This window comes from Pseudorca crassidens, chromosome 13 (genome assembly GCF_039906515.1).
Source record: "Pseudorca crassidens isolate mPseCra1 chromosome 13, mPseCra1.hap1, whole genome shotgun sequence".
In the NCBI taxonomy this organism is placed as follows: Eukaryota; Metazoa; Chordata; class Mammalia; order Artiodactyla; family Delphinidae; genus Pseudorca; species Pseudorca crassidens.
The window spans coordinates 15,773,255-15,800,432 of NC_090308.1; the positions used below are offsets into that span (position 1 = coordinate 15,773,255).

At 38.7% G+C, this 27,178-nt stretch overlaps 1 protein-coding gene and 1 pseudogene across 2 annotated transcripts in view; one reads left to right on the forward strand and one right to left on the reverse strand.

Moving 5' to 3' along the window:
- Window positions 1–1,003: 1,003 nt before the first annotated feature.
- Window positions 1,004–11,763, reverse strand: LOC137205118 (uncharacterized; annotated as a pseudogene).
- Window positions 1,424–27,178, forward strand: part of LATS1 (large tumor suppressor kinase 1) — a 41,746-nt gene continuing 15,991 nt past the window's right edge. The window contains exons 1-4 of one of the 2 annotated variants that reach the window (XM_067701779.1): window positions 1,424–1,668; window positions 15,161–15,634; window positions 19,927–20,074; window positions 25,470–26,983. In XM_067701779.1, coding sequence (XP_067557880.1) covers window positions 15,293–15,634; window positions 19,927–20,074; window positions 25,470–26,983 — 2,004 coding nt within the window. In that variant the 5' untranslated portion in view covers window positions 1,424–1,668; window positions 15,161–15,292. Of the gene's footprint in view, window positions 1,669–2,523; window positions 2,615–15,160; window positions 15,635–19,926; window positions 20,075–25,469; window positions 26,984–27,178 lie in introns of those variants that run through there. The other variant, XM_067701780.1, reaches the window with a different exon arrangement.

Consider the following 27,178-nt stretch of genomic DNA (forward strand, 5'->3'; position numbering starts at 1 on the left):
ACGGTTTTCCATCACAGCAACACAAAGACCTCCAAACACAATGGCAGCTATTGCCATTCTCAGACATCAGCACCCTTAGTAGGCATTTTCCTGGTCTTTCACCTCCACCCACTCCCAGTCTCAGCCACGTTTCATCCTGTTGGTTGGTTCTTCTATCCTGAACATTCCTTCTCTCCTTTCCCTGCTCTTTTCTCCCCCTACTTCACAGGAGTAAATCTCTTAATATATAGAGCAATTCACTGAGGTCCTTGAATTATCTAGGAATTCTCCCAAAGACAGTAGTTTTTGGAGATGCCCATCTTTAGGTTTAGAGAGATGAAGAGCTTAAATAAAGAAGTTCTGAGGGTTGGTGACAGAGGTGACAAGGTTTAGGCGGCAGTCTGCTCTTCCAGATACATAATCCATGTACAAAGGACAAGCAAGCCCGTGAACATATTAGATTCATATAATTCATATTAATTTTGAGGCTGAAAGATACCCTGCAGGTTACTTAGTTCTCCAGCTGAAGAAAGTAAGACCTAGAGCTATTAAGTTAGCCACTTTGGGCCATGTCTTCTACAGACTCTGTGATTGTGGAATACAAATTTTCAACCAAGGGCTCGTGGAATGTAATCTTTTAACAGGTTTTCACATTTGAACTTCTGGATACAGTAGCCAGCAACTAATTCAACATCAGAAAAAAGTCTTAAAAAAATTGTCTCTAGTAAAAAAGGATGAGATATTTGAAAATACTAAGTATATATTTTCTAGAGGCAGAATTGGCAAAGGCGCTCTTTACAATGGGTGGGCGGTACCTTTAAACATCATAAAACCATTGATCCCATCCCAAACTTCTAATTCAATCTAACAAGAAATAAAACCTCTTCTCGCAGTCACCATTATCCCAATTACGGCAATAACGACTTCCTCTTCTACCGAGTCGGCTGACATTAAAAATCTCTAAACTCCCTAATCTGTCCTGGTTCGAGAATATACTAATCTGGCTGATTCAGAAACTACTTACGGATTTACTCGGGGAAAGAGTGCTAAGCAAAAATCAATTTATTTCAAAGCGTCTAGAAATCCCGAATCCCGATGTCCACAGCGAGGTTCTGAGAATTAAACTCCTCCAAATGCGCATCTTTTATCCTATATTCGTCCATAGAAAGAGTTCAACTGAAAAGAGCTAGACAATGAAATAAATGAGTGGGCTTGGGATGGGGGGAACCTGACGCCACCAGCCGGGGCGAGTCACCTGAGCAGCGCAAGGCAGGGGCGACGCGGAGCGACGCTCGCAGACACGCAGAGAAACGAGCGACTACGGAAAGCGGGAGGCCGCAGGCGACGCGCTCACTCCCCGTCGCCGGGCGGGCCGAAGCCCCCAGTCCTCGGCCCCCGCGCAAGCGACGCCGGGAAATGCCCACATCCGGGAAACCTGCAGCGGAGTGCGGCGGCGGCGACACCAAGTGGAAGGCAAAATGGCGGCGGCGGCGGCGGCCTGGTGCTAAAGGGAGAGCCAGGTCCCCGCGACCCCCGCGACGGGCCGCGCTGGCCCGCGGCAGTCCCCCGGCGTCTCTGCCCGCCCTGCCCCACCGGGGATACTCGGAGTCCCCGGGACGGCCTCCGGCCGCTTCGCCGCCCGCCCTCGGGCCCGTGGCCGCTGTCCAGGAGCCCCTCTCTCCCCTGCAGGTAGGTCCGAGGCTGGCGTAGCATGTGGGGCGCACTCTCTTCTCCCGCGCCGGAGTTGGCGGGGCGGTGGCCGCCGGGGCCCACGCCCATCCCCGCTGGCGGGGGTCCAGGGGCTGCTACGGACTGGCGGGCCGGGCCGGCCCGGTGCGGGCCCGACTTGGCTGGTTGCACGGACCTGAGCGGAGCCCTGCCCTGGGGAAGCGAGGGTTGGCCGCGTCCGGAGCTGGAGGAAGAGCCCCGGGCTTTGCGGCCTTGGAGGTTCAGGTTGGGCTAGGAAGAGCCGGTGTCGCCGGAGGCTGTGCGCGGACTTCCTCGCACCTCCACCCTTATCCGCAACACGCACGGGTCAGCGGTGTTCAGGAAGGAGGGAAAAGCGAAGGGTGGGAAAAGCGAAAGGTAGTTCTGAAGGAAATTCGCAGTAACAGAGACGCAGTTCTTTCATCCCAGAGGGACCCGATGCTGGATATACCTTGAAGAAATTCTCGGAATTTCTACTTACAGTCCACTGTAATAGGGTACTGTTCATAGCTGGAAGGAGTAGGAGAGATGGAGGGATCTCTGTGGAGTAGGCGTGTGTATGTAAATACAGAAAAGGAAGGAAAGGAAATTAAGGGAACATTGTTTATTATAACTTCAAAAAGAATTTGTATCACAAAGAATGACTCTCAGGTGACTTGATTTAACCCCATTCTCCAATTGAAAGTTCTTTTCTAAGGGAAGAAAATGTAATGTCTGTTGACCCATGTGTTAATATTACTCAAAATATATCGTCATGTAGAAGTTATTCATAAATCTAGTGAGAAATAAGTATAATCTCGCACAAATAATATTGTTTCATTCCGGTTAGGGAAATGAATTTGAATCATGTGAAGCTTGTCCGGCCTTTATGGATTATATATTGAGGATTAAGAATTTTTTATCAAATTTCCTCCATGTGGAAGAAACGGTAGGACATTATAATTGGAATGAATGTTCTCTGCTAAGGTGTCTACGTTTGTGATTTAACTCAGGTTATTTCTGTGATAAGTTGACAGACAGGTAAAATGAGCTAGTTGATTCCCTAAGGCAGTGGAGGAATTTGACTGATTTAACAGTAAAAGAAGTAGCATTGTGTTCCTCTGATCGGCTGCTCCTGCAAGAAACTAGATCATGGTACATGCCAGGGAAGGCGCATTTTTTTCTATGCCTGAATATTTATTGAATATGACTTGCCACTCTTCAAAAGCAAATAATAAAATACTTCTGCTACATATTTTTGATATCATGTGTGGATATCCTTCTGTAGGTTGAGTTTTTGTTTTTGTTTTTAATGCTTCTCCTCGTTACTCTACGTAAATGTAGTCTAGGAACAGTTTCAGTTCTGGTTATTTAGTTTTTGTTCTAGATGTTATATTTACATTAGTGGGGGATTTTTGTAGACCGCAAAAGTTATTTAGTCATTGATCAACATTTTTATCAAGTAGAAATGGCAGTCATTTTTCAGCATGAAGATAAAATATGGTGATTGTTTTCACTTTTGATAAGTTAATTCTTAGAAACTGAATTGGAGAAGATGTCATCAGTATGCAGAGATTCTTGAATATTGCTGTATGAACAACTAAGACTATGGTGCTAAGACAGTACATATTACTGTTGTTATTCTTATGACTGATTTAGTCAAATTTTGAGACAGGCCATCTTTCTTAAAAACCTAATTCAGGGCTTCCCTGGTGGCGCAGTGGTTGAGAGTCCGCCTGCCGATGCAGGGGACACAGGTTTGTGCCCCGGTCCGGGAAGATCCCACATGCCGTGGAGTGGCTGGGCCCGTGAGCCATGGCCGCTAAGCCTGGGCGCCCAGAGCCTGTGCTCCGCAACGGGAGAGGCCACAGCAGTGAGAGGCCCGCGTACTGCCCCCCCCAAAAAAAAAACCTAATTCAACCTAAGGTAACACTGTGAAATCTTCTATTGTAATGGGATCTATTCTTCTTCTAAGCTGGACAGTGATATTTGTTTGGACTCACATTTTCACATTTGATGAAGGTCTGAACTTTCTAAGAAATGGAGGTTTTGTCTTTTCAGTCTAACCAGTTTAAGTATCTCTTCAAAGAATGTGAGTAGTTATAATCCCTTAGGAAAACTCAAGATGTAGGTATGGTAAAAAGAGCCCTGGGCTGGTTCAGGATGTGTCAAGTCCATTCCTAGCATGATGTTGAGATGCCTAAATGGTCTTAGGCAGGACACATTACCTCTCTGGATCCATTTGCTCATCTGAAATTATAAATATATATATGTAGATATATAGGTAGATATACATATATAGAGATAGATATACCTATCAATCTATCTGTCTATATCTATATATCCCCAAGACACCTATGCTCTGTCAATCTGTGATCTAGTAGGAAAAATAAGTTTTATTTGACTGTGCAAAGTGCATTTGGAGTTCAGAGGAGGTTGACAGCTACCAGTTCAATGAAAACTTCAGGAAGGAAGCATTTGAATGGGACCTTCAAGGTTGGGTATAATTTCTACAAGAAGAAATATGGCAGAGGGGCTCTTCCAAGAGTAGTGAACAGGAAGAGTAAGAACATGAAAGTAGAGAAGCACAAAGTACATTAGCTGAGAGCAAGTAATTTGGCTTGGTTAGAATCTGGGTAAGATAGTGGAAAGAGTAAGAAGATAATAACTAACATTTATTGAGTCGGGCACTTATTCTAAACATTTGACATGCATTAAACTTATTTAATGCTTAAAATAACCCTATTTAAATAGGACTATTATTGCGCACATTTGAAGATGAAGGAACTGAGGCACAGCTGAGATCACAAAGCTATTGTAGTTACTGGTAGAACTGGGATTTGTACCCTGCTCTTTGACCCAGATCTCTGACTTTAACTAAGTTAAAGGAATCATTGAGGGTTCTGGAGTAGGGAGGTAGCATGATCAGAACTATGTATTAGGAAGACTCATCTGGCACCAGTGTAGCATGGGTTAAAGAGGTAAGCTGTTTAGTGTTGAAGTGTTCTTCTAAAAATTCTCTTTACTTATTAGAGTTTTCACATACCAGTTTCACGTTTGTTAATGCCAGTGTCAACCATACCTTGTTGGAGGGATTGTAAATTAGTATACCTTTCTGGAAGACAACCTGACAATAAGTATCAGAATTTTAAATATGCATTCTCTTTGACCCAGCAATTCCACTTCTCGGAATTTATCTTAAGGGAAATGCTCGATAATGGGTGCACAAGAATTTTTTTTTAATGGATTGTTTAAATGGTTACAACTCTGTAAATATACCAAAAACCATTGAATTATACACTTTATTATTTAGTCAGTTAGTTATTTTTGGCTATACCACCGTGCAGTATGCGGGATCTTAGTTCCCTCACCAGGGATTGAACCCGTGCCGCCTGTAGTGGAAATCCCAGCACAAGAATTTTTATTGCCACAGTTTTTATTAACTAATTTTTATATGTAGAAGGAATATGTGTATACATGTAAGCTATGAAGCATAGTAAAATGAACATCCATGAACTTACCACCCATCCTCAGAACTAGAATATTACCAATACAATTGAAGTTATCACTGTTTAAAACATTATTTATAATAGCAAAAATTGGAAATAACCTAAAGGACCATCAGTAGGGGATAGATAAGTTATGATACGTCTACATGATGTAATTCAATGTATAGTTATTTTAAAAAGATGAGGTTGAATTGTCATATTTCCTCAGTTCCAAGACACCATTAAGTCTAAAACAAGCAATCTGTTTAGTAACAATTTTTCAGGGGAAAGAAAATAAGCATGGTTTTTAACTAACCTTCAATAGAATACATTTATCCATTCAATTGTATACCATTCAGTTTTTTTGAGTCTTAGCTTTATTCACATTCAGAATCTAGAATTCTTCTGATTTACTTTGGGCTTTGGTTAGTTAACAGATAGCATCATGGTGGCGTGCTGCTTTTCATAACCCCAGTTAATTATCGTGAACCTCTTTATTGACTTTATGATTGAGTATATGATTTTGAGGCATGTCGAAGAATACTGGAGTTTTGTCTTCCTTTTCTTTTGCTTAAACTCTTAGTTTTGTTTTTTCTCCTGAGTTGAGTGAGTTATTAGAAATTAAACAGCTTCTTCTGAAGGTAACTCAAAAGGTTTGCCAGGTATTTGAGTGCTTGTACTTCATAAAAGACTTTTACCTTTGAAAATTCAGTGATCTCACCTGAATTTGGCAGTTGTTTATGCCTTTAATTGCATTGTCTTTTTTTTTTTTTGGCTGCATTGGGTCTTTGTTGCTGAGCCCAAGCTTTCTCTAGTTGTGGTGAGTGAAAGTTACTCTTTGTTGTGGTGTGCAGGCTTCTCATTGCGGTGGCTTCTCTTGTTGTGGAGCATGGGCTCTAGGCATGCGGCCTCAGGAGTTGTGGCTTGCGGGCTTAGTTGCTCCGCGGCATGTGAGATCCTGGACCAGGGATCAAACCCGCGTCCCCTGCACTGGGAGGTGGATTCCTAACCACTGTGCCACCAGGGAAGTCCTGCATTGTCTATTATATGACAATTTCTGAGTACATAATGCTGCATTATAGTGGAATCTTTTTGAAGACATTTGAGCATTAATCAAGGGTCTAGATTCAACCATGTGGTGCTGCCAGTGAAAATAATACAATTGAAGTGACAAGGAAATTTGGCCTTTTATTTATGGTCAGGTTAGCTATGTGTGTTGTCTCCTATTCCAGAACTCCACTTTGGAGCTGGCAAATTCCTTTTAATACTGATTTTAAGATATACTCAGTTTCAGAAATGTTAAAATGTGGAAAAGCATGTATCTGAGAATCAAGAAAACACTATACTTTATGTCCTAGGAAGACATTCATAGTATTATGTTATTCTTTTGCTAGCATGTTGGACCCTAATCAGCAGTAGCTAGATTCACACGTCCTATGGTCCATATGTCCAGTACTCTCTTCATCAGGTCCGGATATAGCTCCTCTTGGCTCAGAGACCTTTGAAGTTACCTTCGCTCTCTGTCTCCCACTCACTCACCACATTACACAATAGTAAAACAGGGACAGGAGGGCATAATAAGCACTACTGTTAGAAAAGGAGAAGAATGAGAAATAGCAGTTGCTGATAAAATAGTTTTAAAACCACCATAGGCAGATCTTGTGAAAGCAACCAGCGCTGGAGGAAGGGGAGATTCCTTTACTGGACCTTGATTCAGTTGTCTGGGAGGAACTCCCTCATCCATTGTTTTTTGTAACTGTTGGCCATTGCTCTCCAAGAACCTCCTGGGAGTCCTTTTTCCTTAATCATCCTTGGTCACCTATGAAGTATGAGCTTTGGGGGAATAGTCCGTCTTTGGAAGGTGCAAATCTTTCTTGACTAAGTTACTGCTCGTAGGAGTTGAGAGCCCAAGGGTTTTAAATTTTGAATAGTTGAAGGGTTTTTTAGTTTGAGCTTGAGTGGTTTTTCAAAAAAAAATTTTTTTAACAAAACAGTTTCCTCAATTTAGAAAGCTTCTGATGTGTTTAATTCCAGTCAGTTGCATGTGTCAGTAACCATAACCAAAGTTCACATGTGTTAGTAACCTCATCCAAAGATTTGAGAACTCCCATTTCACTTCTCACTTGGTTATTTGAGGGAAGGCCATACCCTTAACGTTGGTTTTTGTTGTTGTTTTAAACCACTGAGGTACTTTAATCAGCCAAGAAGTTTCAGTGGGCACCTGCGCTCAGAATCTTTTCATCCTACCTCTTCATGTTGGGGTCTAAAAGCGAGCTGCTTTTCCAGTTCTGCAAGACTTTAAATTAATGAACCCTTTCTGTCCCTTTCTATTTTTGTTTGCAAATAAGCTGCTTTTTTTCATGACCTTGTCATTTATTTGTATTGCTTTGCCAAATAGCCAGTAGCAGCCAGCATACGCTTCTAAGATTCTCTTTTCTAAACTCTTGTCATAGAACTACAAGTTCAGTAGGCTGTTTGTTACCTTGTGAGTTATAACAGGCAAACCACTTTATCAAGTATTTTGCCACTGTGAAACATGGTTCTCCATTTTTCCAGCCTCCAGTATCAGTTCCCTTGAAGCCCTCAACCTGACCACTTGGCCGTACTGGCCTACATTATAGCGGCACCTCACTTCTAGGTACCAATTTCTGTATTAGGGTAATGAGAGACTACGTATACAGATAGACAATGGCTAGATCATATATGAAAGTAGAACTCTGACCCACAGTCTTAGTAGCAATAGTCCCAAACAGTCAAGTCTTGGTCAGTAGATGCCAGCTTCTCTCAGGACCAACAAGAGAAAACCAAATATACTTCCCAAAACAATCACATAGGATGTCCCACTTTTAGTTAGCTGGCCTCCAGCTTCCTCATGACAGCAGCCTACAACTAGAGCATACCTGAAGTCTTTTTCCGCTTCCCTGCCTGCCTTTGAGTCTCTGCTAAACACGAGTGACAGTGGCCAACTCCCTTCCAATAGCAAGCTCTGAATAAATAGACTCTGCTTGTTTTGACGGTCTTTATTGCCACAATAATATTAGGCTGTTTTGTGGTAACAAATCCCAAAATATCAATGACTTAACACAACAGAGATTTCCTATCTTGCTCACACACAGTCCAATGGGGGTCGTTAGTAAGCCATCCAGTGGCTTAGGGACCCACAGTCCCCTATAATGTGAAGCTACCATCTCAAAATGTGACCTGGATTGTCATTGAAGCAGGAAAGCAACAGATGGAGAAGCACAGTGGCTTTTAACTGCCTTGGCCCAGAATGGACACACATTACAGATACCTACTAGCGGGGCTTTGGCAACTAACTGGGAAATAGAGGGCAGTATGTTAGTGTAGTCTCTGCCACAGGTATTAATCAAAAGCAATTGGATGAAGACATGCCACATTTCCTCCATTTCACCATTTCTGACATCAGGTGATGCAGATCATATTACAATTGAAATGAACATTTAAATATAATGTTTCTGTTATTTCCCTTGAAAAGCTAATGTTGAAACAATATTGTTACATAGAATTAATGGTTTCTTTAAAGAAATCCTGTGTGTTTTAGTGTACTTTGTATTTCAATAAGAATAATTTGTAAGGCGGGGAGGGGAAACTGGGATGAAGTAAGAGAGTAGCATTGACATATATACACTACCAAATGTAAAATAGACAGCTATTGGGAAGCAGCTGCATAGCACAGGGAGATCAGCTCAGTGCTTTGTGACCACCTAGAGGGGTGGGATAGGGAGGGTGGGAGGGAGGCTCAAGAGGGAGGGGATATGGGGATATATGTATACATACAGCTGATTCACTTTGTTATACAGCAGAAACTAACACAACATTGTAAAGCAATTATATTCCAGTAAAGATGTAAAAATAAATAAATAAATAATTTGTAGCAGAACCATTCCAAGATACAGAGCGCTATAGTCATTTCATTTTCTTTATTTTTTTGCTTTTGGTTTTGGAAAACTCAAGTATACACAGAAGTAAAGAGAACAGTACAGTGAACTCTCATGTACCCATCACCCGGCTACAACAGTCATCAGTTTATCACTTTTGTCTCATCCAAATCTCCATCCACTTCATCACAAAACCAAATTACTTTGAAATACCAGGCATCATATCTTATTCACAAGTATTTCTACATGTATATGAAAGAGCTAAGTGTAAACTAATCATTTATTTAAACCTATAACACATTATCACATGTATCCCAGAACTCAGTCATTTCTGTGACCACTGTGCACTCACTTGGATGTTAGGAATGTTAGTCAAAGTACAGAGTTATAGAATAGAATATAGGACTAGAGTGAAACTCACTGGTCCAGCGTTCTCTAAAGTATATTACATAGAGCATGAATCCCATAAAATGCTCTGGGGGAAAAAGTTCTTTGGTCAGAAAAGTTTGGTCAACACGACATTCTCTTCTTGTAAAGTCACATGATAATGTAAAAGAATGACATCATATTTTGTGTGTTACGATCCCATTTTGATTAAGAGTAATATATGTTAGAGTATGAAGTATTAATAGTGATTGTATTAGTTTTCTGTGCCTTATGTAACAAATTACTACAAAATTGAAGGCTTAAAACAACATAAATGTTTTCTCATACAGTTCTGGAGGTTAGAATTCTAAAATCAGTATCACTGGCCCAAAATCAAGTTGTTAGCAAGGCCACTCTCCCTTAGGAGGTTCTAGGAGAAAAGCAGTTCCTTGCCATTTCCATCTTTCTTTTGGCTGCCAGCATTCCTTGGCTTCTGGCTGCACCCTCTAGTCTCTGCCTCCATGGTCACATTGCCTCCTCCTATTCTGTGTATCAAATCTCCCCCGCCTCTCATGCATGTACTGCTCAACTGGATAATTGTTGATAATCTCCCCATTTCAAATTCCTTAATGACATCTGCAAAGTCCCTTTTTCCAAATAAGATAACATTTTCAGATTCCAGGGATTTGGAAGTGATTATCTTTTGGGATGGCATTATTCAGCCTACTACAGTGATTCTCTCTCTGTTGAAGGAGGGACTTATGAGGGACTTCTACTTTACATAATTATATAATATTTGAATTTTTCAGTAAGGTCCATCTTTTTATAATTAGAAAAAAACCAAGATTATATTTTCTTAAGAGTAAAAAGAAGGAATAAATCACCTGCGTTTATTAGTTTAACAGATATTTTTGCACTGCCTGCTGTTTACCAGTTTCTGTTTTAGGGGGATGGAAGGCAAATGTAGTATCTTGACAGAGAGAAACAAAACTATGCTTATTTTGGTTTTTCTTCTCTATCAAGGAGAATGATCTTGGAAGTGGTAAAATAATAATAAAATGATGGCTAGGGGGCTTCCCTGGTGGCGCAGTGGTTAAGAATCTGCCTACCAATGCAGGGGACACAGGTTCAAGCCCTGGTCCAGGAAGATCCCATGTGCCACAGAACAACTAAGCCCGTGCACCACAACTACTGAGCCTGCACTCTAGAGCCCGCGAGCCACAACTACTGAAGCCCTCGTGCCACAACTACTGAAGCCCGTGTGCCTAGAGCCCGTGCTCTGCAACAAGAGAAGCCACCACAATGAGAAGCACGTGTACCACAACGAAGAGTAGCCCCTGTTCACTGCAACTAGAGAGCCCGCACGCAGCAACGAAGACCCAGAGCAGCCAAAAATAAATAAATAAAATTTTTTTTAAATTTTAAAATTAAAAAAAATAAATAAAATGATGGCTAGGGACTTCCCTGGTGGTCCAGTGGCTAAGACTCCGCACTTCCACTGCAGGGGGCACAGGTTCGGTCGGGGGACTAACATCCCTTATGCCACACCGCCCGGACCAAAAAAAAAAAAATGATGGCTAACTTGGAGTTGAAACCCAAAATAAGTGAGATATTAAAGGATTGCCTAGATGCTATAAATTAAGTGCAAACCAGATACTGAGAGAACTGACATGTGACATTGCACAACCACTGTTGTTAATCCTTGATGATGGAGAAATGATAGGTTCTATACTGGAAGTGGAAAATATCTTCCCTTTTAGAAAGGGTAGAGAGTTGATTCCGCAACTTTAGACTGGTGAGCTAAGTGTTAAACCTAGAAAAATTCATTAGTAAGCATTAATATTCTGGGAAGGCTGAGGGGAAAAAATGCTTATCATTAGAGACCAGCTTTCTTCATAAAAGCACAAGATGTATCAGTCCGAATTTCATTTATGAAATAATTATCAGTAGATTGGGTCATGTTGTAGACAGACGTAACAGTGACAAAGTTCATTATTTTTGTTTTTACAAAATGGAGAAATGTGGGCTGCTTGTCAAGTAGAATTTGATTGATTCATAACTAATTTAGCAGTTGTACCACAAAAGTACTGATTATTGAGGTGAAGTCATCAGGAAACTGTGCCTCTAGTGGTCTGCTTCAGGACTTCATCCTGTCTCAGGCCTTCTGCAAATATTCCTGTATGTGTATATATGTAATTAATATCCATAAATATAATTTTTTAAAATAAAAAGGTTTATTTTTAACAACTGTATGATACAATTTATATACCATAAAGTTTGTTCATTTAAAGTGCATAATTCAGTGTTTTTTGTTTTTTTGTATGTTTACAGACCTGTACAACCATCGTGATAATCTTTTTTTTTTTTTTTTTGAAACTGATATGGCTCTTATACTGGGCTGCATTGCCTTTGGGGCTGTTGCAGCCCTCCTGTTCTTTTTTTTTTTTTAATTTTTATTGGAGTATAGTTGCTTTACAACGTTTGTGTTAGTTTCTGTACAGCCAAGTGAATCAGTCATACGTATACACATATCCACTCTTTTTTAGATTTCCTTTCCATTTAGGTCACCACAGAGCATTGAGTAGAGTTCCCTTTGCTATATATTAGGTTCTCCATCACAGTAGTCTAATTTTAGAATAGAAATTGGCTTTTATTTTATACAAAGTGTTTTGAAATTTGCCTTTTTTGCTTAAGAATATTAAAGAATATTATGGGTATCTGTTCATGAACTGCATCAGTCTTTTTAACATCTCCTTCATCACGTTATATAGATGTACTATAAATACTCAAACAATTACTGATGAGCATCTAGATTGATGACATCTGTATTTGCTCTTATAGATGGTATTGCCAGGAGCATTCTACAGTTTTAAACATTTGTGTGTATATTCCTGTAGTTGTATTGGGTTGTTCCTCTTAATCCTTGTTCAAGCCATAAGGTAAACCTTCTTACTCTAACCATTTTATGCCTCAGGAGGCAATTTTTGAGAGAATTAAATGCCAAAGTTCACATTGCTAATAATTAACAGAACAAATACTTGAATAGTTTTTGTTTGTTTGTTTTTTCATTACAAGTGCTGTGCTTTTCTAGCACCAGTAGGATTTTTACAAACTAGAGTGTATCCAGAAAAGCATGACAAGAATGACAAGAATTGGAGAACAGTTAAAGGAACTGGGATGTTTAGGAGACATGTTTATTTCATTTGTTTAACATGTATATTTATCGAGCACTCAGTATGTGCCAGGCTCTGATATAGGTGGTAGACAGACAGTGTTTATGAGACAAATAAGGTCCTGTACTTTTATGGAGCTTTTATTTCAGTGAGGGGAGGTTGACAACAAGTAAACAAGTAAGATAATTTTAGATAGTGGTAAGTATTAACAAGAAAATAAAACAGGGTAATTAGGTAACTGGGGAAAGGGTTTTTGAGGAGGTAACACAGGTTTATTGCCTCTACTTTGTAGATGAGAAAACTGAGGTTCAGAGAGTTTGGGTGAAACAGTTTGTAACTGGAACCATGGGGATATGAAACATTGCTAATTATCACCTATTTCTAGTCTCATTAAGTGTAATCACCACTCACATTACATGATGGTTGTTAAGAATGCAGACAAAGTTGTTTAGCATCAGCCTGTAATAGGCTCTGAATATGCACTGAGTGAGATTTCATGGTGTTGGATCCACATAGAACATTTCTAACAGTTGTTGCAGATCAAAAATGGAATGGCTTTCTTGAGTTAGTGATTTCCCTATCAGTGGGGATATTTAAGTAGATTTTAGGTGACTGTTGCTCCAGTGCATTGTAGAAGCCATTCATGCATTAACTAAGGAATTAGACAAGTCCTTAGAGGTCCTTTCCTCACCTGTTGTTAATAAGCTTACTGTCTCTAGAGTCCCAGTCCACAGTTTGAGAAATAAATCCAAGCATCTGTTTTTGAAGCATAAAGGTATCTTCTGGACTAGTGATTTAAAAACCTTTTTAAAAGCGGCTGTTCCCTTTCTTTTAAAGCAGTTGTATACTTGAAGTCTGGTAGTAAAACCTAAAGTTGTAGCCACTAGATGAAGAATTTAATAATGGGAGGTTGCCCATTGTATTGTTCACTAGAAATCCTTTGCATTCGTATATACGGTTGACCCTTGAACATCGCGGGTTTGAACTGTGCGGGTCCACTTATACGTGGATTTTTGAATAGTAAATACTACTGTACTACAGGATCCATGGACTTGGAACTGAGGGTACAGAGGACCGATTATAAGTTACACCCAGATTTTCCACTGTGTGGTGGGTTGGTGCCCCAAACCCCTGTGTTGTTCAAGGGTCAGCTGTACTTTATATGCTTCCTAAAGCACTCTTGAAATTATTTTTTATCGTCATAACCAGTACTTTTGTAGATTAGGAAATAGGCACAACTAACATGTCCTGACTCTACAGTAATCCTTAATGGAGCCAGAACTATAACCTAGGTCTTTTAACTTATAAATCAGTGGGGTTTTTTCCCCCCTAATACAGTAGTCTTCCCTTATCCGTGGTTTTGCCTTCCAAGGTTTCAGTTACCCATGGTCACTTGTGGTCTGAAAATATTAAATGGAAAATTCCAGAAATAATTCGTAAGTTTTAAGTTGTGTATCGTTCTGAGTAGCATGGATGAAATCTTATGCCATCTGGCTCCATCCCACCGAGGAAGTAAATCATCCCTTTGTCCAGTGTATCCCTCTCATTAGTCACTCAGCAGCCGCCTGGGTTATCAGAATGACTGTCATGATATTGCAGTGCTTGTGTTCAAGCAGCTCATGTTTTACTTAATAATGGCCCTAAGGCGCAAGAGTAGTGATGCTGGCAATTCCGATACGCCGTAAAGTGCTTCCTTAAAGTGAAAGGGTGAACGTTCTTGATTTAATAAGAAAAAAAAAATAGTGTGCCAAGGTTTTAAGATCTACGGTAAGAACGAATCTTCTATACATGAAATTGTGTAGAAGGAAAAAGAAATTTGTGCTAGTTTTGCTGTCACACCTCAAACTGTAAAGGTCATGGCCACAGTATATGATAAGTGCTTAGTTAAGATGGAAAAAGCATTTCATTTATACAGTAAGATATTTTGAGAGAGAAATTATGTTCACATAACTTTTATTACAGTATGTGGTTATAATTGTTCTTTTTTTCTTTTTCTTTTGGCCGCAAGGCTTGTGGGATCTTAGTTCCCTGACCAGGGATTGAACTCTGGGCCCTTGGCAGTGAGAGTATAGAGTTCTAACCACTGTACTGCCAGCGAATTCCCATAATTGTTCTATTTTATTATTAGTTAGTTGCGAATCTTTTACTGTGCCTAATTAATAAATTAAACTTTATCATAAATATGTATGTAAAGGAAAAAACATAGTACACTTGACCCTAGAACAACTTGGGGGTTGGAGTGCCAGCCCTCTGTGCAGTTGAAAACGGGCAGAGATAACTTTACAGTCAGCCTTCCGTTCTGCATCTTCAGGTTCAACCAACCTCCAGGTCGCGTCGTACCGTCTTTTCAACTATTTGTTGAAAAAAGTCCACATATAAATAGACCCATGCAGTTCAAACCCATGTTGTTCAGGGGTCTACTGTATATATAGGGATGGGTACTATCCGAGGTTTCAGGCATCCACTGGTGGTCTTAGAAGGTATACCCCGGAATTAAGGGGGTGCCTGACTACTATACATGGTACTGCTTTATCAGTCACTTTATAGCTTTGTTTGTTTTTTTATTTAGGTCGTAAAAATTTTAACATTCCTGGGGACTTCTACAAAGGATCTTTTTCAGTTTTGCTCAAAGGAAAGCTCTGAATCTATCAAGTAGCTCTTAAAGAAGTCTTGTGTGTGAGTTATATATATAGATGTTTTCATGAAGAGGAGTGAAAAGCCAGAAGGATATAGACAAATGAGGCCTAAGACCTTTCCTGCCAGTAACTACACTGGCAGCAGCCGACAAATGCTGCAAGAAATTCGGGAATCCCTTAGGAATTTATCCAAACCATCAGATGCTGCTAAGGCTGAGCATAACATGAGTAAAATGTCAGCTGAGGATCCGCGACAAGTCAGAAATCCACCCAAGTTTGGGATGCATCATAAAGCCTTGCTGGAAATTCGAAACTCTCTACAACCATTTGCAAATGAAACAAGTCGGAGTACTTCAGACGTTAATCCACAAATGCTTCAAGACTTGCAAGCTGCTGGATTTGATGAGGTAAGAATTTTTAAAAACAAAAAAAAGGGTTTTCCTTACCTTACACTACATAACACTTTTTAGGTGACCTCCTGCCCAGATGTTTCCTTTGAGAGAATTTAACTATGTATAGAAATTTGTATATTCTATCAACAAAGAATGTTGTTTACAATTTCATTAATTATTAAAACAAAATAATTATTATTTCTTTAGTTTTCTCTGTGGTTCTGAGATTAAAAGGTCAAGTCATGAAGTCAGAGTGGAAGTGCAGGTGAGGAAAGCCACAAGTGAGGGCAGGGCAAGGACATCTGTCTGTGTGCGGTAGTTTCCCTGGTGAGGGTGAGCCGAGTGGCTGTTTTAGAAATGAGGGCCCTAAGGGGATGAAGTTTAAGCTTATACTACAGAGAAGGAAGAGCGGCCAGAGACATCATTCAGCACTTAACGCTCACAGACCTCTCAGACTCAAAGCTTAACTTCAGAGAAACTAAAAATTTACTTGTTGATCAGTTTCCAAGAATTTCAAGTTTTTTTGGTGAAATTTCAGTTTATGTCAATTATGCTAAGTCTTTAATATTTACTTTTAAAACTCATTTTTAAAGTTTTCATAGTCTATTATTTAATCATACCCATTTTGTTTAGGTTACTAATAAAATTTATTTTCCATGATTACATAGTTTAGATGAATATTTTAGATAGCAGAAATCATTTTAGGTAAAAATTGGCCATGGAAATTGTAACTAAATGTGAATAATCAAGCATTGATTACATTTTCTTTCAAAATGATAGTAACTTTTTTCCTGATTATAAAAATATCTATTCCCTGTTAAAAATTAAACCATATAAGGAAGAAACTAAAAATTAGCTCCACTACACAAAAATAACTACCCTTAAAATTCCTTCACCTTGTTAATATTTTAGTGACCACGTTTTCAGATATCTCTGTATTTAATTTTAAAAATGAGAACGTAAGTATGCATTATAGTAAAGGATTTGAAAAGGGAGATTTACTACTAAACTAGGAAGAAAAAAAGATTATTCTTTCTGGCCCATTCTCTTCACTTGATTATTATTATTTCCTATTAATTTTATATTTAAGTGTTCTAAATATATTGGATTTGCACCAGAAAATATATGGGGGTGGGGGAGGAGAGGAGATCCTGGGATGTTTTCCTGGTTAGTAGTTGGAGGATTAAGGAAATGGCTTGAATGGAGAGTCTCTTAAAGTACTTTCTTCCTAATCCTTTAGCCAAAAGGCAAAGAATAAAGAGAAGGCTGAATCATTGGTCTTATTCTTTCCTCTTACATATTGCTAGGGAAAGGGAGTTTAGAAAATCACATGGCTGTAAAGGCCCTTAAGTGGTAATGTGTATGTCAGATAAATCACATCAGTAAATATGTATTTATGGAGCCCTTACTGTGTGTGAACCTGTCAATCAGGATAGGGAATCATACCAAAGATGGTCTGTACCTTCAAGGAACTTAAAAATTTTTTCTAATGTAGACAGTTTTAAGAAGTGTAAGGCATTGGTCAGTGCCCTGTTCTTTATTTGTTGGCAATAATAACAATAATTGCTTTGCATTACAAAGATATGTTAGCTTTACTGCAATCACACATTTCAAAATTGTTTACCTTTTGACATTAATAGCCCCTTAAGCAAGGTTGCTTTACTAAAAGCATTTAGACATTTATCCAAATAACGAAGGAATGGTATTATATATACTCACAGTGATATAAAGAATATGGCAATTTTACTTCTTCTACCTCCTGAATCACTCATTCTGGTAGCTTCCCATTATGTTGCAGAATTTGTTCAAGATCCTAACTTGATACTTCAAAATTCTTATCTAGTTTTCGCTTTTTTTTTGCCGCACCACGCAGCTTATGGGATCTTAGTTCCCTGACCAGGGATTGAACCCGGGCCCTCGGCAGTGGAAGCACACAGTCCTAACCACTGGACCACCAGGGAATTCCTTTCACTTCATTATTTTTATCATTTCATAAACTCTAATCTGTTCTTTAAGTATGCCAAATTCAAGGCAGTTGAAATTTTTTGAGAATGTTTCTGGTGCTCTATAAAATTAAAACCTTAAATATTTCAAGATTAATTTTCTCGTAGGAATAAATGTTAAAAATTAAGGATTGATGCATTCTTGGGGCACATAAAGCTATAATCACTGCAGTGTATTTTTGTTTCTAAGCCTGAAGAACAAAAACATAGTAATGGGGACATAATGTTTTCTTAGCACATAAGACTTCTATTCCAAAGTTACTGATTTAAGGGTGCTCTTTTTCACACTGGCACTAAGACCCCCACTTAAGGAACACTTGGTTGATATTGCTACCGGTGTAAAAAATATTTTAACATATAGCAATAAAATTAAAAAATCAAAGCCAGCATAATCACCACCAAAATCACAGGCTGAAATTCTAGTGCATTTAACGACATGGTTCCTACAATGTTGAAAAAGAATGGTGGGTGTCAGTTTTCTTACCAACTGAGATAGCGCTGCCATGTGATATTAGCATAAATACAGTTATAGTTAACTTGGTTTAACCACTTTTAAAGTTAAGCACTCCCTGGTGAATTTTAATTTGGATGATTTGTATTATATTAAATTTGCACATAAAGTGAGACTTACTAATCCTTTGTATCTCACTACAAATTTGCAAAGTCTGATTGGCATAAAATGTGACCACACTGTACCTTTTTATCAGTTAAGGATTGAGTTTGGTTGCTTTTAATAAAAATCCAAATAATAATGCTTTAAACAAAATAGTGACTCAGTTTATACAGCTAGTATCGGTTCAGTCTCTTAAAAATATCAAACTGCAACTCTTAACGAATCTCTTGAATTTTCCTTCTTGGTGGCAACATGCTGTAGCACAGGTGTCTCATCTATTGTCTAGGAAACAGGGTACAGGAGGGACCAGCACGTAAATCAGGGATAGCAATATTCTTCCAGAAATCCTTGGTTTTTGTCTCATTGGTCAGAATTTTCATGTGGCCGCTGTAGCTATAAGGAAAACTTCTTTCAAAAAATCCTAGTAACTTTTTCTAAAAAATGGAGACTAGGTCTTGAGTAGGCAACAAGTCTCTGCCGCAGCCTTTTTTTGCTTGGCCTCAATCATCTCCAGTCATTTTGAGTAAGAGGATCATCTATCAATAGCCTGGTCACCCGTTAGTCTTATTAAGCCATTTCTCATTTAAAAATATTGTTTGAAATACTAAATCCTCTAGGACAAGTAAGTAGCTGCCTCCCCCTTGAAAAATGTGTATCAGTATACTTTTTTCATGTTAGTGTATAATTTATGTTTACATATAAAATAAGGGACACGGAACAGAGCAGGAGGACAACCCATATCTGAGCTCCAGGCGCCGTGCTTTTACATGTTTTCTTGTTTAATCCTCACGTCAACTCTGAGTGTACTACAGATGAAGAAACTGAGCTCTGAAATGTTCAATAAGTTACCAGGGTTCACACAGTTCTAAAGTGGGGCACATAAATCTCCAATCACTGGAGTGTATTTTTGCTTCTAAGCATGACAGACAAAGCATAGTAATGCAGGGCTACTGGAACTCAACCTCTTTGGTTCCATTTGATTCCAAACTCCCTGTTTTTTCTTTCATACCATGTAGCCTCCTAAAGTCTTCATCAAATCATATAAAGTCTGAGTGTTTTTCCTCTACCATTTGTCCTATATTTGTGTCCTCATAAATAAAATTCTGTGAAAATGTAAACACTAAGAAGGTAGGAACCAGAACTACATAGCTCTTTTACTAGTAAACACAATGATAAAGATGCTTAATAAAATACTTTAACAGTACGAAAGAGTGGTTTCCAGTATGTTGATTGATACCTTTTTAACAATCTGATAGTCTGTTTGTTTATATAAGAATCAAATTAAGAATGAGAAATTCAGAAGCATGTTGTTACGATTGTATCTGGGAAAAAACCCTAGAAGAAAACAGTAATACATTACATAAAGGTGAAAATATTAAAGAAACATTTGAAGAGTTTGAGGGTTTGTTTTCTTTAGTAATTTGAGATTGTATGGATTTTTATAGTTTTACTGTGCTGTATAGTATATCCTTGTAGCTTATTTATTTTATACATAGTAGTTTGTACCTCTTAATCCCCTACCCTTATCTTGCCCCTCCCCGCAAAGTAGTTTTACAAACAGGACATTAAATTTTGGCTTGGGGCCTTGTTCTTCAAAATTATGAATTTCTCCAGTGGAAGTTATAGTTTTGTTTCCTTCTTATTAATTATAAGATTTAAATTTTATTTCTGTTTTTAAAACTTCATACCAGGATATGGTTATACAAGCTCTTCAGAAAACTAATAACAGAAGTATAGAAGCTGCAATTGAATTCATTAGTAAAATGAGTTACCAAGATCCTCGACGGGAACAGATGGCTGCAGCAGCTGCCAGACCTATTAATGCCAACTTAAAGCCAGGTGATTAATCAAATTTTTTTTCCTAGTCTCTTATTTTATAATACTTAAAAATATTTAAGTATATAAAGTGTTTTGTCTTAGAAATTGTTAGAAGCATCACGGTAAGTGAAAGCCTCAAGCTAGAAAAATAACATTATAGTGTTACACCAAAATGAATTTGCAGATGGGGCCCTAAAGTTCCATAGGTAACTCTGGTTGCAGTCTAGCAGTCTAGGTTGAGAACTGCTTGATTGCTTATAATGCAACTGAAATATTTTCCTTTTTAACCATAAATATAATTCAGACTATTCCTTTTTTATGTATATAATCTTATTGTAAAACATGTTCATCATAGATATTTGGAAAGTAAGTAAGCGAAAAAAACGCTATTAATACCCACAAGATTTTGGTATGTTTTGTTTCTCAGTCAAAAACTGGAGTGGGTTTATATGTGTGTATTTTGATTCTTATTGTTTAAGCAAAAAATGGGGTCATACTAAAACCTACTTTATTCACTTAGTGTACCATGTATAACTTTCCTTGTTATTAAATGGCCTACAGAATACTTAGCTACAGTAAGGTAGACTTATCACATACGTTATTTAACCAGTCTCATTTTTTGACATTTGCCTTGTTTCCTTTTTTTTTCTTTTTTTGCCATTATAGACAGCACTGCAGTAAATTCCCTTGTACCTAAATCTTTGTACATTCCTGATGATTTGGTAAAAGTAAATTTTCAAAGACTTGCAAAAAGTTTTTCTCATAGGCATACCTCATATTATTGTGCTTCACTTTATTGCACTTCGCAGACATTTCAGTTCTTACAAATTGAAGGTTTGTGGCAATCCTGCATCAAGCAAGTCTGTCGGTGCCATTTTTCTTTTTCTTTTTTTTGCGGTATGCGGGCTTCTCACTGCTGTGGCCTCTCCCACTGTGGAGCACAGGCTCCGGACGCGCAGGCTCAGCGGCCATGGCTCACGGTCCCAGCCGCTCTGCGGCATGTGGGATCTTCCCGGACTGGGGCACGAACCCGTGTCCCCTGCATCGGCAGGCGGACTCTCAACCACTGCGCCACCAGGGAAGCCCTGTCGGTGCCATTTTTCAAACAGCATTTGCTCACTTCATGTCTCTGTGTCATATTTTGATAAATATCAAAATATTTCAAACCTTCCACCAGTAAAGATTATGACTTGCTGAAGGCTCAGATGATGGTTAGCATTTTTTTAGCAATAAAGTATTTATTAATAAGATATGTACATTGTTTTTTAGATATAATGCTATTGCCCACTTATTAGACTGTAGTATATATATGTGCATATATACATATATTATATATATAAAGTGTAAACATAACTTTTATATGCACTGAGAAACCAAAAAGTTCACATGACTTACTTTATTGCAATATTCATCTAACTGCACCGAACCCGCAACCATCTCCGTCCGAGGTATGCCTGTATTGCTGACCAGAAAGGTGTTGCCAACTTGTTTTGTCCCAGTCAGTTTAATATGAGAATGCCTATATTTGTAAATCCTAGGTATTATCCTTTTTGTATATTTAATGATTGTGAAAATACTATCATTTTACATTCACATTTCTTTGATCACTGGTGAGCTTAAACATTTGTTTATTATTTTTAAATTGACATTTTAATTCTTTCCTAATCTTGTATTTGTCTTTTTTAATTGATTTATAAGAGGCCTAATTTTTTCATTCTTTCAGCAAATTTTTCTTGATCAACCACTATTTCAGGCCCTTTGCTTGGCATTGGATATAAAGTTCTTGCCCTTTCGTGGAGTTGAGATTCTAGTAAGGGAGCTCAAATACACAAATACATGTAGAATTACAACTATGTAAGTATGAATGAAGAGGGGACAGTTATGTGGTACTATGGACTTATATAATAGAGGGATTTTTGACCTGATCAAGGAGATGAGAGAAAACCTTCCTGTGAAACTGATACTAGAGCTGATATCTGAAGAAAGACAAGGGTTAATGGGGATGGGTTTCATGAGGAGGAGTGTTCCTATGCATGGCTTGTTTGGCAGGTTTTGATGTCACATTCGAAGAAATGAAAGTGGCTAGAACGCTGAAAACAAGAGTATAAGATATGAATGGAGAAGTGCATAGGGGCCTGACTATGCAGGACTGTCTATTGATTTTATCCTAAGAGCAGCAGGAAGTTATGGAAACATTTCAAGCAGGGTAATGACATGATTAACTTTGTGTTTCAGAAAGATAGCTGCAATGGATGAGAACGGATTAGAGAGAGCAAAGGAGGGTGTCTGGATAGACTTGATAAGAAATACAATTCACAGGAAATGAAGGTAATTTGGACTAGGGAGATGGTGGTGGAGAAAATTGAATGAAATAAAGAGATAGGAGGAGTAAAATTGACAAGGACATGGCGATAGATTGCATATGGTGGGTGATAATGGAGTGGGATGACGCTTAGGCTTTTGGTGTATAAAAATGGATGGTGATACCTCACATTATGAAAGGGAACGCTAAGGGAGGACAGGATTTGGTGGAGAAAGATCATAAGTCTGGTTTTAGACATAAGGTTTAGTTAGGTTCATTGAGTTATCCAAGCGAGGATGTCCCATTATTTTGCAGAACTTGTTCAGGATTCTAACTTGGTACTTCAAAATTCTTTCCCAGTTTTCGCTTCTTTTTTTTTTTGCCACGCCGCGCGGCTTGTGGGATCCTAGTTCCCTGACCAGGGATTGAACCCGGAACCAGGGTGATGGATGGTTCATCCATGTGGATGTTGAAGTTATAGAATGTTGTCAGGGCTTAGGGTAGACTGCCAGAGTTATGGGTGAATGAGGGCGAGCAAGTAGGTGTTTATTGGGTGACCAGTAGAGGAATGAATGTGGCCTCCCACAGATAGCATGAGCTTCCAAAGAACTGGCTTTTTAAAAAGAGTTTGCAGAAATAACAATGATCTAGAAGCATAAATGGAGAGCAAAGAAGTGGAGTTCCACCTTTTAGCCCAGTTTATTTTTGAAGAAAACCTTGATTGCAAAGGACTGAAAGGAAAGTAATGTCAGCAGACGATAACCAGCTTTAAGGACGTGGGGGGAAAGCTTGGAGCAGAGGTTAGTGATCGAGGGGCATTTGCTAGTTATAGAACAGAGTGTGTCTAGAGGGCAACAGTGGGAGGGTTTAGGAAGTGGAAGAACACAGAGAACTTTATGGGAGGTGCAGAGCAGTAGGGATGGCAGTGTACTTGAGGGTTGCAGAGATTTCGTCTTACCTGGTAAAAGCTGGGAGAGTGAGTTGGTGCATTTGGCCTCAGCTGACTATCCGAGGAAGGTGACACCGAGCCTGTGGTCAGAGGACTTGTCTAGCTTGCCCAGAGTGATGACTTTCCCTGAAGTCATAGACCCAAGATGCTGCCCAGCCTAGATGAAATAGAATGTTAAACTGTACATTCTGAATATTTACCAGGTTTTTTTCATGTGTTATTAAATGTATTTTCTCCCAGGATGATGTTGACCCTTCAGATTTGTGGGTGTTTCTTGTTTTGTTCTGAATGGTGCTAAGTGTTTTATGTATTTAAATCTATCAGTCTGTTACTGTATGTTCTCTACCTTTGTCATACTTGGGAAGACCTTCCCAGGAGGTACAAAGAGGTACCCCAATATTATCGAATGTTCACTGGTTTTCTCCTAGTACTTGTATGGTTTCATCTTTAACATTTAAATGTTTAATCCTTCTGGAATGTATTATTTATATGTATCATATCTTATATGAATGTATTATATATATTTTTTAAATGTATTATACTTTTCTTAGTGACCAGATTATTTTAAATACTTCGGTTTTTTTTGGTATGTTTTCTTGCCTGTTTAATTTATTTGGAAATTCCATTAAATAGAGACTTTGTAAATCTCTACCTTATTTAGTGTTCAGCTAATTATCCCCTACTGCCTTTTTTTGTTTTAAAAGCCATACTGAAATGTATTTAAAATTAGTGTTATATCTATGAAAATTACAAATGGACACATCCTTTGGCTCAATAATGCCATTTCTAATAATTTGTCTACTTAACATATATATGAAATGGTATCTGTACAAAATTCTTCATTGCTTTTTGTGGGGGAGGGGTAAAACAAAAGACTGGAAACAACCTTAACAGCCATCAGTAGGGAAACTGATTAAGGAAATTTGGGTACATCCATATAGTGAAAAACTGTAATAACATTTTTTAAAGGTAAAGAAACACTTTATGTACTACTACAGAATCTTCAGTTTTTTTAATGAAAAGACCCAGGCACAATAGTATATATAGGAGGTATACTTTTTTTTAATTTAAGTGTAGTTGATCTACAGTGTTAGTTTCTGATGTACAACAAAGTGATACAGTTATGCATATACATATTCTTTTCCATGGTTTATTACAGGATATTGAATATAAGTTCCCTGTGCTCTACAGTAGGACCTTGTTTTTTATCCATTCTGTATATAATAGTTTGCATCTGCTCATCCCAACCTCCCAATCCAACCCTTCCCCGCCTCCACCCACCCACCCACCCACCCTTGGCAACCACAAATCTGTTCTTTATGTCTGAGTCTGTTTCTGTTTTTTAGGTAAGTTCATATGTGTCATATTTTAGGTTCCACATATAAGTGATATCATATGGTATTTATCTTTCTTTTTCTGACTTACTTCACTTAGTATGATAATCTCTGGTTGCATCCATGTAGCTACAAATGGCATTATTTCATTCTTCTTTATGGCTGAGTAATATTCCATTGTGTGTGTGTGTGTGTGTGTATTTTATATATTTTTATATATATATATATATATATAATATATATATATACCACATCTTCTTTATCCATTCATCTATCAGTGGACATTTAGGTTGTTTCCATGTCTTGGCTATTGTAAATAGTGCTGCTATGAACATAGGTGTGCATGTATCTTTTCAAATTATAGTTTTGTCTAGATATATGCCCAGGAGTGGGATTGCTGGATCATATGGCAACTCTATTTTTAGTTTTTTTGATGAACCTCCATACTGTTCTCCACAGTGGCTGCACCAATTTACATTCCCACCAACAGCATAGGAGGGTTCCCTTTCCCTTTTCTAGTACTGTTTACTTGTGTATTCCTAAAATATCTTACTGATGACATTAGTTACCTTCAGTGACATTGGTTGCCCAAGGGACGGGGTGGGTGTCCTTTTGTACTGCTTGAATTTTGAGCTATGAGAATGTGTTACCCAGTCAAAAATAAATAAAATTTTAAAAGGTAAAATAAAAGCACATACTCAAATTTGATTTTTGTGATTCTTGAAAGAGAATTATCATTTAGTAGTGTTAGAATTCCAAGCTAAATTTTTCGAAAGTAAGAGGTTAAAAAAACATGTTTTTTTTTTGTTTGTTTTTGTTTTATTCCCATAGGGAGTGTGCAACAATCAGTTAACCGCAAACAAAGCTGGAAAGGTTCTAAAGAATCCTTAGTTCCTCAGAGACATGGCCCACCACTAGGAGAAAGTGTGGCCTATCGTTCTGAAAGTCCCAACTCACAGACAGATGTAGGAAGACCTTTGTCAGGATCTGGTATAACAGCATTTACTCAAGCTCACCCTAGCAACGGACAGAGAGTGAACCCCCCCCCACCTCCTCAAGTCAGGAGTGTCACTCCTCCACCACCTCCAAGAGGCCAGACTCCCCCGCCAAGAGGTACAACTCCACCTCCCCCATCATGGGAACCAAACACTCAAACAAAGCGCTATTCTGGGAACATGGAATATGTAATCTCCCGCATCTCTCCTGTTCCACCTGGAGCCTGGCAGGAGGGCTATCCTCCACCACCTCTTAACACGTCCCCAATGAATCCTCCTAATCAGGGACAGAGAGGCATTAATTCTGTTCCTGTTGGCAGGCAACCAATCATCATGCAGAGTGCTAACAAATTTAACTTTCCACCAGGGAGACCTGGAATTCAGAATGGTAGTGGCCAGACTGATTTTATGATACACCAAAATGTTGTCCCTGCTGGCGCTGTGAATCGGCAGCCACCGCCTCCATACCCTCTGACCCCAGCTAATGGACAAAGCCCTTCTGCTTTACAGACAGGAGGATCTGCTGCTCCTTCATCATACACAAATGGGAATATTCCTCAGTCTATGATGGTGCCAAACAGAAATAGTCATAACATGGAACTTTATAACATTAATGTACCTGGACTGCAAACAACTTGGCCTCAGTCATCTTCTGCTCCTGCCCAGTCATCCCCGAGCAGTGGACATGAAATCCCTACATGGCAACCTAACATACCAGTGAGGTCAAATTCTTTTAATAACCCATTAGGAAATAGAACAAGTCATTCTGCTAATTCTCAGCCTTCGGCTACAACAGTCACTGCTATTACACCAGCTCCCATTCAACAGCCTGTGAAAAGTATACGTGTATTGAAACCAGAGCTGCAGACTGCTTTAGCACCTACACACCCTTCTTGGATACCACAGCCAATTCAAACTGTTCAACCTGGTCCTTTTTCTGAGGGTACCACTTCAAATATGACCGTTATGCCGCCTGTTGCTGAAGCTCCAAACTATCAAGGTCCACCACCACCTTACCCCAAACATCTGCTACACCAAAACCCATCTGTTCCTCCATATGAATCAGTCAATAAATCTAGCAAAGAGGAACAGCCGAGCTTGCCCAAGGAAGATGAGAGTGAGAAAAGTTATGAAAATGTTGATAATGGAGATAAAGAAAAGAAACAGATTACCACTTCACCTATCACCGTTAGGAAAAACAAGAAAGATGAAGAGCGAAGGGAATCTCGTATCCAAAGTTATTCTCCTCAGGCATTTAAATTCTTTATGGAGCAACATGTAGAAAATGTACTCAAATCTCATCAGCAGCGTCTACATCGTAAAAAACAATTAGAGAACGAAATGATGCGGGTAAAACCTCTTTTTAAAAATTTTTTATTTTTATTGGAGTATAGTTGATTTACAATGTTGTGTTAGTTTCAGGTGTACAGCAAAGTGATTCAGTTATACATATACATATATCCACTCTTTTTTAGATTCTTTTCCCATATAGGCCATTACAGAATATTGAGTAGAGTTTTGTGCTATACAGTAGGTCCTTATTAG